General features: G+C 45.0%; 1 protein-coding gene across 4 annotated transcripts in view; it reads right to left on the reverse strand.

Moving 5' to 3' along the window:
• Nucleotides 1–1954: 1954 nt before the first annotated feature.
• Nucleotides 1955–17531, reverse strand: part of Flnb (filamin B) — a 153455-nt gene continuing 137878 nt past the window's right edge. For 3 of the 4 annotated variants that reach the window (XM_036199348.1, XM_036199347.1, XM_036199346.1), the window contains 5 exons: nucleotides 15180–15312; nucleotides 11375–11551; nucleotides 7241–7459; nucleotides 4824–5027; nucleotides 1955–3179 (listed from right to left, as the gene is read on the reverse strand). In XM_036199348.1, coding sequence (XP_036055241.1) covers nucleotides 2992–3179; nucleotides 4824–5027; nucleotides 7241–7459; nucleotides 11375–11551; nucleotides 15180–15312 — 921 coding nt within the window. In that variant the 3' untranslated portion in view covers nucleotides 1955–2991. The remainder of the gene's footprint in view (nucleotides 3180–4823; nucleotides 5028–7240; nucleotides 7460–11374; nucleotides 11552–15179; nucleotides 15313–17531) is intronic. The other variant, XM_036199349.1, reaches the window with a different exon arrangement.

A 17531-nucleotide genomic window follows, 5' to 3' on the forward strand; every position in this document is an offset into this window, starting at 1 on the left:
GGCAAACAGCAAGTCAGGAAGCACCTGGCATCAGGCCCACGGACTTTCAAAGTTTTCAGGATATTGACACAAACAATAGCCTATTTCCATAGTAACCAAACCCACGTGCAGATAAGAGCTGCCCTCTGGTTCTAGGCAGGGAGGGCAACAGGTCTCCACCCTGTAGGACCTGATGTCACAGGCAGCAGGCAGGATAAAACTATTACCACCCACCAGGTGTCTACAACCAGCCAGCTCACACACACTCGTGGATGAGGCACATCATTGCCAGCAGGGTTTGTCCACGCAAAATAACAAGCAAAGAAGTGTTTCCACACATCCCCATAGGAATTCATGGGAGCCTTACCCCTAGCTGAAGGAGGCATGCTCAGATAGTCAGGAGGCAGTGTTTAGATTCTGAGACATCTTACACCAAAGTCAATGCTGTTATTGTACAAATTCTGCCTTCTCCAGCAAACTTAGACAGGCTAGAGGGGAACAAATGAATGGTGTCATCCCTGTGCTTCTCTGGCAAAGCCAGCATCGCACTAGACAGTGTCTGATGGACTTCTCATGGCCTACAGCCTTACAGTGGTTAGGAGTCTAGGGCAGGCTTTCAAGGCACAGAGAAGAAAGAGTGCATCTGCCTCACCTCCTCTAAGCTCAGAAGAAAACAAATCATTCCAATATGTAGCCTAGTATAGCAGGAAAAATAACAATACAGAAAGCAGAGTAGGGGATGTAGCTTAGTTGGTAGAGTGCTTGTCTAGCACACACAAAGTCCAGCGTTTGCTCCTGGCATAGCATACATATAAAAAAGTTCAAGGTCCTTGTTGGCTATATAGGGAGTTTCACAAGACCATGCCACATACACATACATACCACCACTAAAAAGTATCCAGATTCCCTGCCTGAATCCCAGATCCCCTCATTCCCAGACTGGAGGCTTTGGGGCCTACTAGGGCCTTCTCATCACCATGGGTACTGTCAAGGGCTTTTGTAGGGCTCCTGCAATCCTTTCTGTTTGAGCTGCTTTCCCTGCAGTGACTTGTGGGTAGAGCTCCCATCTGGGGTCAAAAGTTATATGCCCAAATCTGTCTCCATATGAGCTCTGGGTCTGTAAATGCGGAGTGTAAATTGAACCCATGTTAGTTTTGTCATCTGTAAAATGTCAACTGACCACTGTAATGATTAGTAGATGGAAGGTTAAGCACATCTTGAGTCACCAGCAATAATTTTTCTGGCAGGGACAGAGATGAGGGAGGGGCAGACGGTGGCACTGTGTCTAAGGCCGTGGAGACAAGTGACAGGTTGTGGTAGCCCACAGAGGTTTGCTAGTGAGATTTGAGCTTGCTTTACTCAGCAGGACTGCATAAGAGGATGACTGGACCAAGGGCCTAGGTAGCAGGTGTTTGAAAGTGTCTATACTTGGCTGTATCTAGCAAGGGGAAGGTCTTTTGCCCCACCTCTTGGCATTGTCATAAAAAGCCCTTTTGAATGAATCTCTGGGCCATTGGGTATTGATCTAGGACCTCCTGAAGCTATCCTGTGTGTCTTTCTTCTCGTTGTCTAGGACTATCTTTATATCTGATATTTTCTTATCCCTCTCTCAATAGTACCCTGGAAAAAGTGGGGAAGGTCCCCCACAACAGGTTGAGAACATTCCCGAGATTTCAGATTCCTGATATTAAGCAAGAGGCTTTCTTAAAATGGATAGTTCCTATCTGGGTTTTGTATCTAGGATGCCAAAGAAGTCATGTTGGTATCATAGCCCACATGCCCTCATGAGTCTTCTTGCTTCTGAGGCTGGCCATGTCTTGCCACCTGGCTTCTTAAGAAAAGACAGCTCTTTGCTTGTAAGAAAAATTCATGCCCACTAACAAATCACATTGATGCACTTACAAGGAGATGGAAGGGGCTGATCAGAGGCTCAAACTACTGATAGTGAAGATTCCAAGAATGACAGGGAGCTACATATGGAGCAAACATTTTATTTAATAAGTTATAAAATACACTTTCCAGTTGGCATTTGATTCCAGCTTGGTCTCCCTGTCTATTATGCCCGTAGTCTTCCATATCTGGCTTCAACTGCTCCAGTTCCTGCTAGGTGCCTTTTACCACTCACACCTCTCCAGCTGCCATGCCTTGGTGCAGGATACTCATTTCACCCCTGCCACATCCACAACACCTCGTTTTTGTTGTTGTTAACATTCACTTCAGCCATTTGACAGTCTGGTGATGCTTACCAAAGCCTTTAGAGAGACCTCAGGTGGGACCACATGTTAGTGTCTTGGCCATTAAGGCCTCTCATGGGTCATAACAGTGGCATGCAGCCCTTCCAACTTTTGCAGAGGGGGTCCTGTAGTAGCTTATCAGTGGTCTCTGCCATTTAGCAGAAGCCATGGACTCTTGGGGCAGCTGTCAGTGGCCCTGCATTTGGCTATGGCTACCTGTCATCAAGATTGTTTATAAAGCATTAGGCAGGTGCAGAATTCCAAAATGGGGTATAGTGTGTTCTGCATGCCTCTTGCACCTGAGATGGCATTGGGATGAAGCCAAAGTGATCAGGGCCCATGACAGAGTGCAGAGATGGAATGTGATCTGGGTTAGACATTCTTCTGTTTCATCTAGTCTTGAGGGAAGTGAGTTGCAAGGGTCTTTGGCAAGTGAGATGCAGGGCCCCCTTCCTCAATGACATTCTTGTTTGGTAAATGCTGGAGTAGACCAGGAGCTTAGGGGAGCCAGTCAGTCTTGCCCTGTTCTTGGTCTGCAGTGACCTTTGAACTCAAGGGCCTTGATTTGGACAGAGTACTCTGCACTTTCTTGGCCTCAGCTTGCTTTCTTATGATGTCCCACATGTCCTTAAGAGTCAAGTCTAGGGCACTAAAGGCACTTGGAATGAATGGGGTGGTTTTGGGCCCAGCAGCAGGCTGATGACATTGTAAAAAATGAATTGCAAACTAGCAACAAAAGCAACTGGAAGGACTTCTCCAGGATTGGATGCAAGTTGTTTTAAGGCACAGTGACCTGAAAGGGGCTACCAGGGATGTGTTCTTCCCCCCACTTCACAGCCAGGATGTAATCTCCCCTCTCCTTGACAACGTATGTGACATTGTACTGTTGGTTGCCCACATGCTTCATGGAGACCTCTTCACAGGGGGTGGTGGGCCCATGGACCCCGATCAACAGCATGTTGGACCCTGGGGGAGGAGAAGGTTGTTATTGACCAATGAGTCAGGCCAATCAGAGAGAGGGAGGGAGGGATGTGACTAACAAAGGGAGAGAGACTTGGCTGAGCTTGGATGATGACACTACAGTCCTTTGACAGGTGGCAAAGCATGGCCATTAAACCAGTAGACAGCCTGATTTGGGTTCAAATACCAGTTCTGATGAGAACCCCCACCTGCTTTGGTGACCTGAGACACGAGACATCTCTCTACCTAAGCTACAAACCATGAAGGCCACTAATTGCCTCTTTTTATTGGGGATGGGTATAGTGGGTAGCCATCCCAGCCTTGGCCTGGAAGTTCCAACCCCCATTGAGGCTTCGGTAATGGTCACGTCCACAAGGCAGGGCTGAGGGAGGAAGCTGAAGACTCAGGATCGAGAGGAGAGGCTTCTCTTGGTTCTGGGACCCTGGACGCTGGAGGTAGACCGAGCAGAGTTCTCCAGAGAACATTGCCGGACTGCGCCATACCTTTCCCGGACCCTGCAACCTATCCCTTCATCTGTAAGTTACCCCACAAAATAAACCTCCCTTTCACCAATAGGTAGGGGTTCGAGACAGGATTTTCCTCTGTTGCCCTGGCTGTCCTGGAACTCGCTCTGTAGACCAGGGTGGCCTCAAACTCAGGTCTGCCTGTGTGTGCCACCATACCCAGCTTCAATAGCTGCCTCTTAAAGCTTCTGTATGTCACAGAAGTGACTGAGTCAAACCCTTAGCACACAGAGTTACAGAACTGCCAGCTGTTGGGTTCTTCTGAACAAACCTTAAGGACAGTACTATGATTCTCACTTGGGAAAAGTGAATTCTAGGGGATTCAGTTAACCCACCTAAGGCAACTGGCTACAAAGCTTTGTGAATGAATGAAGTGGCAGCTTGATTTCCAGTCCAGGTGTGTTGAGTGCTAGAGCCAGGCAATTGACTACCAAAACCTAAGAAAATATTCAGTTTTAAAGATTTACTTATTTATGCTGGGTGGTTGGTGGTGGCACATGCCTTTAATCCCAGCACACGGGAGGCAGAGCCAGACAGATCTCTGTGAGTTTAAGGCCAGCCTGGACTACAGAATGAGTTCCAGGAAAGGCATCAAAACTACACAGAGAAACCCTGTTTCGAAAACAAACAAACAAAAATTTACGTATCCTATGTGCATTGGTGTTCTGCCAGCCTGTGTGTCTGTGTGCAGGTGTCAGATCCCCTGGACTTGAGTTACAGATACTTGTAAGCTGTCAAGTGGGTGCTGGGAATTGAACTGGGTCTTCTGGAAGAGGAGACAGTACTCTTTACCACTGAGTCATTGCTTCAGCCCAAATCAATTTTAAGCTATAGTTAAAGCAACTGTTATCAGAAAAAGGGGCTAGGTAATCAGTTCAGTTTTCTCATCTGAAATGGGGACACTACCATCTTCCATTTATCTTAGAGAAAGAATCAAGAGGCACAAGAAAGGGAAATCATCTAAGAATATTAAGTACAGAACGACAGAGGAAGAAACATGGTTATATCTAAGTGTCGGGGAGAGGTGGACATTACAGAAGCTCCTACTAGGGACACTAAAATAGATGAGGATGTCTAGTCTACACTACCCCATGCTAACCCTTCCCAGCAGATCCGTGCTACCTACCAGCTTTGCTGCAGTCCACCAGGAAAGAACTCTTCTGGCCCACAAAAGCCTTTGAGAGCCCTGCCCCCTTGGAGGTCACCTTGCTGGCATCTGAGGATGACTTGGGGATGGCGCTATAGCAGGTTTCTGTTGAGGACCTGGTCACTGATTCCACCAAGATGGATGAGGTCTCATTGGTTGAGCCTGGGCTGACAAGACGCTGGCCTAGAACATGGGAAAGAGGAAGGTATGAATGGCTAGACCAGTGGGTGTTAGTGGGGTGTGGTCCTGTAAGCCAGGAGACAAGTGTATCCCTTGCAAAAGCCCTAGAAAAGCTCCAATACATATTTATGGTACAAGGGTTCAAATCCAGATCATTATTATGCATGCCAGGTGAGCAATCTACCACCATCCATATTCCTAGTTCTTTTTGGGTTTTGCTACCTTTTTCTTTTCCTTTTTAATAGGCTCTCAGTTAGCCAAGGCTGTTTTTGAATGCCTGATCTTCCAATGGGCTGGGATTCCAGGAGTACATTACTATGTCTGGCTCCCAGCCCTTGTATAATTACTTTTTAAAAGACAGGATCTTACTATGTAGCACAGGCTGGCCTCAAACTTACAATCTGCCTGCCTCAGCTTTCTGTGGTAGATCTAAGGTGTATATCACCAAGCTATGTCTTCTAACTCCTCGGGGTCTCACCCAGACAACCAGGTTAAGAAAAGGCTGACAGGACTAAGTAATTCCTCCACAGGATCAAGACCCAGCAGAATCCACACATTCTTGTTTCTGTGAAATATTTTATATAATGCAGTACAAATGGCTGGGAGAACAGAAGTTGATTCTAAGCATAAGAGAGGATGGCCTTCCTATCTGAGTTTTGTAATCCTTCTATAACGAGGCCACACCACTTGTGTAACAGAGAATCATGCTGCTCAGAAGGACTTAGCAGAACATACATAGTAGTTACCCCAAGTTTTATTGTTTGGTATTTATTTCAGTGTTTTGAAGAAAGTAGGCTTTATAGAATTCTTTTATTATTACTATTTGAAGGTGAAGATTAGAAATGAGGCTCCAATTATGTAAGTGTATGCCATTCAAATGTGTAAATATTTTTTCTTTTCTGCCAGAGACAGAAAACCACCTAGCAGTGTTACTTTACTTCTTTACTTCCTCACTCAAAGGATTTTTTTCCAAATCTGGAACACACTGGATTCAGACAAAATATTTTTTATTTTAAAAAATTAATGTGTATGTGCATGTGACTGTGTGAGCTTACGTGTACCATGAGCAAGTACCTATGGAGATCAGAGGACAGTGTTAGAATTTCTGGACTAGACAGTTGTTATCAGCTGACATGGGTGCTGGGATCCCAGCCTAGGTCCTAGACAGGAGCAATATATGCTTATAAACACTGAGCCACTTCTCTAGCCCCACACCCTTTTTTCTTTCTTTCTTTCTTTCTTTCTTTCTTTCGTTCGTTCGTTCGTTCGTTCGTTCTCTCTTTCTCTCTCTCTCCCTCCCTCCCTCTCTCTCGAGTTCATTGAAGAGTATTCTTAGAAAGGCTCTCACTTTTGATTTGTCATAAAAAAGGATACATTTCTTTATGCTACATACTAAAGAACAGAGTTACTTGTTTCCCTCTGCAGAACCCCTGGGTAATATAGCACAGGGTTGTCATCATTTCTGCATTGTGAAAACAAATTAAAATAATTCTCTTCCATGTGTCTCTTCAAAAAGCAATGAAAACAACAGAAGATGGCATGCTATACTCTAATACACACACACAAATATACATATACTCATACTATACACTAATACACACACACACACACACACACACACACACACACACACACACATGCTCATACTATACTCTATTGCATCTCTACTCATTCCACAGTATTGGAGCTGGTATTCTTGCTCTCTTTTTACCACGACAAGCTAATATTTTCAATTTATCTGCTTTAATAAGTGCTGTCACCTCTCTAAATTCAACACCATTCAATACAAAAGTCCACACATTATCTATATGTATTTAGAAAGCACTTGAAATCAACTGTTCCTGACCCTCTAAGACAATGCCGAATTCATAGCTCTATCAAACTGAAGAAGGCCTTGAAGGGCAGGGTCTGCTAAGAGTCGGAGAACCCCACAGCTCTCGTTAAGACCGTTCCCCAAAGTGGTATTTCTCTATGTCATGGCTTAAGAGGAAGCAACTACTTTTTCTTCAAGGCTCACATTGATATCCGGAGGAAAAGTGCTCCTACCCCCGTGCTCACAGAGCTGGGCAGTGTACCTGCTGCCCACATACTGTTTTTTATGTTCAGGATGTGGACTCAACACTTCTAAAACATCACTCGCAGTTGCTACTACTGATAATTTGACAAGACCTGCTCTGCAGGGCAGAAGAGTCAAGCCAAAAGTGGTTTATTATTACCTGTCACCTTGGCCTTGAAAGGACTGCGCACGATGTGGTTGGGCCCACCATATTTGACACCAATCAGGTAGTTTCCAGGGGCCATGGGAGTGTACATGACTTTGTACCCTTCGGGGGTTTCCTGGCAATCCATTTTAACCTTGGATGGTCCTTCAATGGTGACAGATAATGTCCCTGGGCCTGCCTGAGTAGTGTTGATGAAGAATTCTGACTGGATACCTGGGAGAGAGGAAGTGTGATACATGGATGGTTTGTAGGGATAAGGGGTATTTCCTGGGAGAGTGACGCAGTGGTGAGGCACACACTTGCCCATATTAAGTGCTTGCTGTGGTGGTATGGAAAACAAGTGGCACTACTCTGAGTTCCTGGCACAGAGAAGCACAGGCTATGGAGGTGCAGCTCCCTTGCCCAGGCTTGGTTAAAAGTGTGGCTGACATTTTTCCCACTAGCACCAATTGCCTGGACAGTACTATTGTCTCTGGGAATGTGGCTGAGAGTGAGGAATCTGAGTTGTCACTGTGAGGCTCAAGTCCTGCCCCAGGCAACAGAGCCCAGCTTTTGTTTCTATAGGAAACCCTTTTTTTCTGGGTGGACAAGGCTGAGGAAATCCAGTCTCCTCTCCTCCCTTTCTCCGTATCCTAGACACTGTGCTGAATCCTCGGGCTAGTGCCTAGAACTGTCAGTCCACTTATTTTACCATGAATACTAGTAATAAGAGAAGGAACTAAGTATAAACAGCAACTCTACTGACTGAGCACAACATGTCATAGTGTTTCTTTTTCCACATGGTGTTCAGGCCATGTGTGTTCAGGCCAAGGTACATCACCAGAAGTGGTATGCTGCATCTAAGCCATCTGTGCATAACTGTGTGTCTAGGCCCAAGAAGTCACTATATGGTGGTGGGGAGAGGCAGATGGGAGGGAGGATGGATGAAAAGACTGACGCACACAGATCAGTTGCCACATACACCCTACTTACAGCCTTGAGACACCAGACCATTCAGACATTCTGTCTTGCAACAAAAGAGAAGGCAAAGAGAACATCAACTAATGACCCAGCTTGGGTCCCGTTTTATCCCCTGTGCCTGTAGCCTCCTTCCAGTCCAGAGGGGCACTAGGTAGTCAAGTGGGAGCAGCTGGGGTGTCAGAGACCAGCTCCTGTGCACTAGAAACCCTTTAGGGGTGCTCTAGTGCAACATTCTCTAGCAGCATTTACCTTCTGCCAGAGCCCCAGACGTCAACCCAGCCGGGAAATATTTTGGTTTAACTGCAGTTCCTGGGCCAGAGAAAGAATTATTGTCTGGTTATCAATAAGACAAAGGAAATGTTATTGTGTGACCCCCAAACATGAACCAGCTGTTTCTGGAATCTTCTGAGGCTGCTGTCCCAAAGTCTCCCTACTATCCCACCTCGGCTCTGCCTTGGAGTCATTAAAGTGCATCTGAGAAGCCCCTACCCCCATCTCCAGCAGCTGAGGTGGAGGCTGGGGATTGTGTGGAGAAGCAGTCTATGAGCCACAAAAGGTCAGTGTGTCCTGGAAGTGGCTGCAAGATGGTGAGAACAATGTATTGAAGGTGAAGTTGAAAAGACTTGGCTGTCCTGGATAGAAGCTCTGCCCTTTTAATCACTCAAGAGCCTGAATAGGCAGTGATAAGGTGGAGAAGGGGGAAATTAGGAATTAAAAATCAAGAACTAAACTGAGTGGCGGTGGTACATGCCTTTAATTCCAGTACTTGGGAGGCAGAGTCAGGCAGGCCAGCCTGGTCTACAGAGCAAGTTCCAGGACAGACTCCAAAGCTATACAGAGAAACCCTGTCTCAAAAAACCAAAAAGAAAAAGTCAAGAACTATCTGGTGTTCACTTCCTCTAACACTTGGAACAAGCCTATGAGGTAGGCAAGTGACCCACCTACTACCACTTTGCTCATCCACAGCTGGGGCTTATCATAAGTATGACTTAGATGTGATATCTAACCATTTTCTTGCTAAGGACTGGCCTAAGAGAAGACAGGAGGAGACAGAAAAACATGCAGACATACAATATGTGATGTGATCTTTGTGCATGGTGATGGTCCTTTTCATTCCCATGCTGACTCTCATGGCTGCTGCAAAGAGCCCCAAACTCTGTGGTCCAAGTCCAGGCCTCTGTCTGAAGCCTGGCCACTAACACAGGACTTCTTGCTTTCCCCCAGTCTGGACATGGGGCTCTTTACCAGCCACACAGATCCTTTGTTTATATTTGTTTTTGTTGTTTTCCAGATAGGGTTTCTTTGTGTAGCCTAGGCTGTCCTGAAACTTACTCTGTAGACCAGTCTGGCCTCGAACTCACAGATATCAACCTGCCTCCTGAGTGCTGGAATTAAAAGCATGAGCCACCACTGCCTGGCCTCGCAGATCCTTTTTTGAAAGTTCTCTTCATGCTGCGTCATCTCTGAATGGATATTTGGGGAAAGCCTGGGAGCAGGCAGGCCAGTAAAACAAACAAGATGCCCTCTTTATGCACAGAACAATATTTATGAAGGGTGGAAGTGGGTGACCTCTGGGCCTTTTCTCTGGCTGGGAGCATCTCTGTAAGACCAGCTCCTTGGCAGCCACACTGCCAGAGCACAGCCTGATATCTGAGCTCCAAAGGGTGAGAAATACCAAGAGGAAGTAGTGGAAAGTGGTGATAGCAGCAGCCAACAGGATTGGATGGCTCCTGGCTGGAAAGGCAGGCTCTGAGGCTGCTGTGGGCAAGGCCAAGGCCTGCTGTCTGCTCTACATCCAGGAGGAACCCAGACTTCAAGATTACAGACCTGGGGCTGACCCCCTGGGTTCTATGACCTCCTAGCTGAGTGGGGAATGAGGGATCACTTCGTCTCACTCTCCAGTCTGCAAAGTAGATCTTATCCAAGGGCAAGGTACTGGCTCAGAGTGAAGCAGGGAGTCAGGCTGGGAGTGCCAAGGGCATCTGGCAGGACCGACGCCACTGAGGGGTGGTTTTATGGAGGACACTGCTATGGCCAGATCTCCTGGCAGCATGTCAATCTACTGGCCACTCCTAACTTGGGCAGGACTCCTCTACCACTTAGGAGACACTCACACCAGGGCTGGGTTTGCTGCCACTATAGCAAACTATCCCTCAGTGCATGGGAAATACAATCGATTCTGTTCCAACTTGCAGCATGGCAGGGGGCAGGAAGACCAAGGGGGCATTGAGAAACCAGGATCTTACCAAGAAAGCTCCAAGTAACAGCAAATAGAAGTAGTATCCTGTTGAGTCCACACTGTGGACTTCCTCTACAGATGCTTACAAGGACAGGGTCCTTATATACCCAGTGCTGATATGATAGACAGAGCTGAGGCCTATCTTAAGCTGACCACATAAGTGGCTTTTGGTTCAAGTTATTTCAATCAGCAAGTAGAAAAGATCATACAGAAAGATCTTTCTGATGCTCAGTGAAAAGGTTGAGTTACCCTTCCAGTGAGGTAACTTGTACAAAATTAAAGCTGAGTTGGGAATTTGTCTGTTAAGGAATCAACTATGTGGTCAAACTGGCCACTTAGCACCATGCCAGCCCAGGGACAGGCAGCAAGTGGGAAAGCCTCCAGGACTTGGCGACTGGCTAGCAATGTTCACACCTATAGGAGGCAGAACATATCCATAAAGTGAGGACTCTTGCACCCTGTTAGCCTTTTTCACCTCATCTGCAGTGAACAGAGGATACAAGGAGACAGGCTGTGGGAGAGCTTAGGCTGCTTCTGTGTGTTTCTGAGAGGCTGGGAGCAGGCTGCCTGTAAGCCCAGGAGCTGCACTACAAATTCTGTGCAAAAAAACCCAAAAACCAAAAACAACAACAACAACAACAACAAAACCCCTCAAAATTAATGACACTGGGCTGTCACCATCCTGCCCCTAAGGCTGAGGAACTTGTTGAAGAAAGACATCTGGGCTACAATAAACAGTAATGAGGTGTGACAATACAGGCCTTGCTCTGAATTTATCCTGGTTTAAATAATGGGTTTCCAAAGTCCACGAAAGTGCACACCTGCATTTTCCCAAGGAGAGAGCACAGAAGGCCACCAGAGGCTGAAGATGTCTACTCTCCGCTTTGCTCTAGAGCTTCTCAAGTAACAGGGAAAGCAATGTTTCTTACCTGTGGTGCCCCCCTCGAGCCCAGCACCATAGGCTGACACTAGAGCAGGATTCCCTGCTTGGCCAGGCTCTCCAACACGAACTTTGAAAGGGCTTCCAACCACATGGCTCCCATTGAACTTAACATCAATTGTGTGGATGCCATTCTCATGTGGGATGAAGCGAACAGCATACTTATCTAGAAGGAGAAGAGACACAAGGTAAATGTGGGTGGTAAGCAGCCTAGAGTTAAGTGAGGACACAGAATTGCAAGTCAACCTGAGCTGGCCAATGGTGAATCATTTAAAGACTCTATTCTGCTGGGTGCCTGGAAGCTAACACACAGATTTCAAGGCCAGTTAGACTTACTTGTGTCTCCTTAATCAGTCCTTTGGGAAATGTTTTGAATCTCCAATTCAGAACATTCATCAGAACACTGAGGCCCCTGCTTCACAATCTGCTCTTTATGAAAAGCTCACTTATCACCATGTTTCCCTATTTGGCTACTTGAAGGGAAAAATACAGTTCCAACTGGCATTAAGGCTCTGTAATTAAGCTCGAGACAAGCAACTGTCAGCAACAGAAACAGACAGGCTGTTCTGTTTTGGGTCACCACATATGTCAAGATCACCTGTCAGCAGATGAGTGCCTAGACTGGCCTTGCACACCATAGCACGTAGCTTCTCTGCACCAGTTAGTCTCAGCTTCCATAAACTCCTTAAGAACCCGTGGTCATCAATGCTCTACCCAGACTCACTTTTGTTTCTCTGGTACTCTCCACAAAGGAATATTCTAGACAGACCTACCTACCCATATCTTTCAGCATTGCACTTCCCCAAGAATTTCCTTAAAGCCAAAATGTTTCAGGGGAAGTGAACCCCACCCCAATGTCCAGATGTGGTCTTTAACAGGATGGAGAAAATTCTTTCCCTAAGGTAAATCAATTCATTTCTTTAGTCATAGGAAGTGACTCAGGAATGGGCATGTGTCCAGTACATTGAGACAGGAGGAGAGGCCTGCTAGAGACTTATAGATTTCTTGCCTCTTGAGACTTCTGAAAATGAATTCTGAGAAGATGTCTCTTGACTGATATGGTATAAAAATGAAACAGCAGGTGCTGCTGTAACTATCTTGCCACAAAAAAGTCAAGAAGCCTTGAGATGAAGGAAGAGTAAGGGCACATTGGGCCTGATGTTACATAATGGGATGCAGTGGGGAGCCTGAGGCAGGAAGATAATGGGTATAAAGTTACTCTGGGATATATGAATTCCAGGCCAGCTGGGGTTACACAGAGAAGCTCTGATTTAAAAAAAAAATGACGCAAAGCAAAGAAAGCACAACAACAACGTCTTTGGGAACCTTGAGAACTCGGCAGTTATATGAATCATTGGGCCTCATTATTACATGTGTTGAGTTGGGTATTCTATAATTGTAATGAATAACACCCCAACTATAGCATGCCAGTAATGATCTTAGATACCACTGGGACTTCAGAGGCTGCCTGGGCCAAGGACAAATTTCAATTGCTGCTGAGCTCAATGCCATGGACATCTAATTGATAAGTACTGGATCCCTGGTTATTGAGTATTTCTCAGGTGTGGGGGTTTGGAGAAGGCAGCTGAGGGTGGGGTTTGGAAACAGCAGCTCCAGGAGAGATCCCCAACACTAATAAACACCACCACCTGATTATCTGATACTCCAAGTAAAAAAGAGACCCTGATCAACTAGTCAGGTATCCTCAATTCTGCTAACTGTATGGGCACCACTGTACCCATGCACCCAGAATACCACATCTGTGTGTGTGTGGTCTGGGGGCTAGTGGTTGACACTGGGTATCTTCTTCAGTGATTCTTCATCTCATTTTTTTGAGATAGGTTCTTTTACTGAACCTGGAGCTTACTAATGTGGTTAGACTGGCTGGCTAGCAAAAGCCTCTTGTCTCTGCTCCCCCCTCCCACCCCATCACAGCTGTGTGCCTGGTAGAATCAAACTCAGGTCCCTATACTTGTTCTTTACTAACTGAACCATCTCCCTCGTCCTTACATGTTGCCTTTCAAAATTCACTTTTGAACCCTAGGGCGAAGTGGTCATCAAGCACTAAGGATCTGTACCTTTGGGGCTGCTGTTTCATTCTGCTTTCTTAAGGGTGGCAACTCATCAATTTGCCAACTAGATGTTCTAACACATTCTCTATGATGTGGCCTAATGTTAGCCAAGATATGGTTAAGGTACCCCTGTCCCAACATTTGTTTCAGGAGAGAAACATATTGCTGTTAAAGGGCCCTAGCAGGCCTGGCAAACATGGGCCTTGCCCTTCCCCCTTCCCTCTCCATTGTAAATCACAGATTACATCCCTAAAGCTAGCTATCAAGGTCTATTACCTTATTGGGACACTTTATGTCAGACTCATTCGTGAGGATGAGTACCAAAGTCCAGCAATCAAAAGCCTTCTTTGGCTCACCTAATTAACATGCACGATCAAAATATATTACCACATCTCAGTCCATTCTAACACAGATCTTCCCTTTTTTTCCTTTTCTTAAAAATTATACCTGCAAGGTCATTTGCTGCTGTTTTCTGCCTAAGTCAGAAAGCAGCCACTTTATCTTTTCTTCCCCACTTAATAAAGGATCTCTCTGTGAAAACAGGTGGGTGGGTGTGGTTTGTGCGTGATCCAGGAGGGAGCCCTGTGTGGGGGCGTGGAGTGGGGTCCTTCAGCTGTTCACTTAAGCTCTACATTTCCATCTTCATTGGATGCAGGTGAGCACACAGCAAATGTCCAACAGCAGTAGGTGTCATCAAAGACCATGTTGAATGAAGCCCTCCTGACCTTGCGAAAGCAAAAAGTGTCTTGCTTCTACTTACATCCCTACCGTCTGCTTCTTGGTTTTCCTATGGTATCACTTAGGGATGTCTCCAATCTGCAGGTTTTTTTCCTCATTCTGACTAACTTTGGCTAGAACTAGTTGCTTTTTTTTTTTAACCATTTATTTATTTATTATGTATACAGTGTTCTGCCTGCATGTATGCCTGCAAGCCAAAGAGAGCACTAGATCTCATTGTAATGGTTGTGAGGCACCATGTGGTTACTGGGAATTGAATTCAGGACCTCCGGAAGAGCAGCCATCTGAGCCATCTCTCCAGCCACTAGTTGCTTTTATTATTTTTTTAAACTGCTTTTGTTTGTTCATTTTTATGTTTTGAGATAGAGCCTTACTATGTAGCCCAGGCTAGCCTTGAACGTGAAGTTTTCTTGCTTCAGTTTTTCAAATATTAAGATTATAGGTATGTACTAACATGAGTAGTGTTTTGAGGATAGACTTGTATATTAACTAGCTTTACCTTCCTGCCAAATCTCTAACATATAATAAATGTTCGTTGACAAAATAGCCTCTTTAAAGTTGATTGACATCAGAGAACCCCATAAATCTGAGGTATCAAGCCCTAGAGACCTAGATTCTCTTGGAGTAAGATAAAATGCCCTTACTTATGCCATAAAGTCAACAATATAATAAAACTGTATGGTTTTGTTAAAATACAATTAAAAATTGTGATTGTTATGCAAAAGGAATCTGATAAAAGTAACAGAAAATAAAGGAGAATTTGTTTAAAGAAAGGAGAGAAGGGCACTAATGTCATAAGACAAGAGTCTCTATATTCCTGGCAATGTGTCTACCCTATTTTATGAATGATGTCTAGCAGCAGCAGAAATGACTTGAAGACTCTGGCAGTACGATGGATGGAGAGTCCTGCCCCAGGAGGCCCAGTGGGAAGAAGTTCTGCCGGGAACACTGATGGTGAGCCCCCATGCCAGCCCCGATGCTTACCTGGCTCTAGTTCAGACACGTGGCATTCTTCCACCGCTCCTGAAGGACTATGCACCTTTGCATCAATCTTCCCTTTTGCACCATTCAACCTTATAGCAAAGGACGCTGGCTGGTTAACTTTTAATCCCGATTCCTGAGAATTTAATAGATAAATTAATAAATGGCAACTGGTATTCCTGCTCAGAAGCACACACTGACCCAAAGTAGGGTTCCAGGTGGGAATTTTCATGTTGTAGGTTCAGAATACTCTCCCAAACAACACTTGGCAATGAAACTGGGCTGCTGATACTTCCACATTTTTACTAGTAAACAGAAACATACACTGCATGCTTATACTAAAAACATTCAGGGTGGGAGAGATGGTTCTGAGATTGGAGACTTGAGATACTCCAGTCCAAAACACTCAGGTCTTTCCAGCTAAGTCGTCACCACCCTCCTCCACCCCCCACCCCTCGCCAGCCCCAACATCAGATTCCTTTTTAGGAAGAGTCTGGGAACAGGTTTCATGACATGAGCCAAACAAATGCTATTATTATATAATATAATAATTATTTTTTAAGACAAGTGCAGGAATGGGCAGCACTTTTGATACAAGTATAAAGGACTACATGTATAAAGTAGGCTGCACTTTGTGTAACTACTTTTTCTTTTCTTTTTTTTTTTTAAGGATTTATTTATTTATTATGTATACAGTGCTTTGTCTGCATGTGTCCCTGCAGGCCAGAAGAGGGCACCAGATCTCATTACAGGTGGTTATGAACCACCATGTGGTTACTGGGAATTGAACTCAGGACCTCTAGAAGAGCAGTCGGTGCTCTTAACCACTGAGCCATCTCTCCAGCCCAACTTTTTCTTAGTAATAAAACAAAGTTGTTAAATCTGAGTCTCAATTTCCTTGCTTGTAAAAATGCACAAACTAACTGGCCCTATTTCAGGGAACTGTTATGAAGAGCATATGAAATTATGATAAAGACTCAGCCCAGGGCCTGGCCCATACATGAGAAGACTCCAAAAATGTCAGCACATTGTTAAATACTAATATATATTTAGAAGTTGCCTCTGCTCCACAAAAATGCAAACCCAAATGTGTGGCCTTTGTTCTTTCCTGGGTTGGCTTCACTTTCATCCTGTCTTAGAAAGTATACGTTCTTGGAGGAATGGTTTAAGCACTAGGTACTTAAAGCAACATTTTTTATTAGGATTGGCCCCTGCTATCCAGGAAAGGTTTTTATATGCTCTAGTCTTGGCTTGAACTTGCTAGAACAGCCAGTCATTCCTCAGATGCAGTAGGACTCACACTTAGTATGTAAAGGAGTCATACAGAACACAATTAAAATGCAGATTCTGACAATGTTTCTAGAAATACCATGAGGAGGTTGAACACTGGTCCATGCAGGCCCTAACAACACTATGTCCCGTGGGTTAGTTCCTAGCATCAGGCCAAAACACATCCACTTAAAGGACTTCAAACTATATGACAAAAATTCAGTTTCTCTAGCTGCATCTTAATTCAGCAGCCACTGTAGCTAGTGACTATTAAACTACACTGTGGAGATGTGGAGTATGCAGAGTGTTCTATGAACTCTGCTGTCTGGAAGTTATAGGCTGGGGAGAGCAGACATAATACAAACTTAAGGATTCTTTAATTTCCAGATCACCCCTACACTCTCTCCTCCCCACAAAGTGCCAGCCAACTCCACTTTTCTATAAACTCTAAAAAGCCAGATAAAACAAAACATGTTTCTCACGTCTAACCAGTACCAGATGTTGTTCAGGCCCTGATAAATAATTTCCATATCCCTCAGCATGGAGTAACTACATACTTACTGAAATACTTCTGAGCAAACTGTGATAGGCAGGCTTAGAAGGAGTTTGCTGGAGAGGACCGCTCAGAACCAGCTTTCGAGAACAGTCATCTTTGTTACCTGAGCCTGTTGCCGCTTAATCCTCAAGAGGGAGATAAATGCCTCTGAAGACCTGAAAAGAGATCTTCGAGATGCAGGAGGGCAGCTCTCTGCCCTCGACAAATGCTGTGTTTATCTCCCTCTATAGGTTTTAGTTAAGTCGGCCACAAAAGAAACTCCTGTTAAGAAGCCTTTAAATGAAACACAAGAAAGACATCGACACCACAGCGACCAGTTAGGACCTCTGGGACTCTCCAGTTGAGACCACATAAATCTGTAGACTGGGATTCTGGTGTCTCTTACTAGTAGGTCCAAAGTTCTCAGCCATCATAAGATTGGAATCTCTCTTGAATGTGAACCAAAAGTGCAACTAGTTGCTCTATGACACATTCCAAATGCAAAATTGGATTTTAACCAATTCTAAAAATACTTATTTTTAAGAACTGGG

The sequence above is a fragment of the Onychomys torridus genome, chromosome 9, assembly GCF_903995425.1.
Source record: "Onychomys torridus chromosome 9, mOncTor1.1, whole genome shotgun sequence".
NCBI lineage: Eukaryota > Metazoa > Chordata > Mammalia > Rodentia > Cricetidae > Onychomys > Onychomys torridus.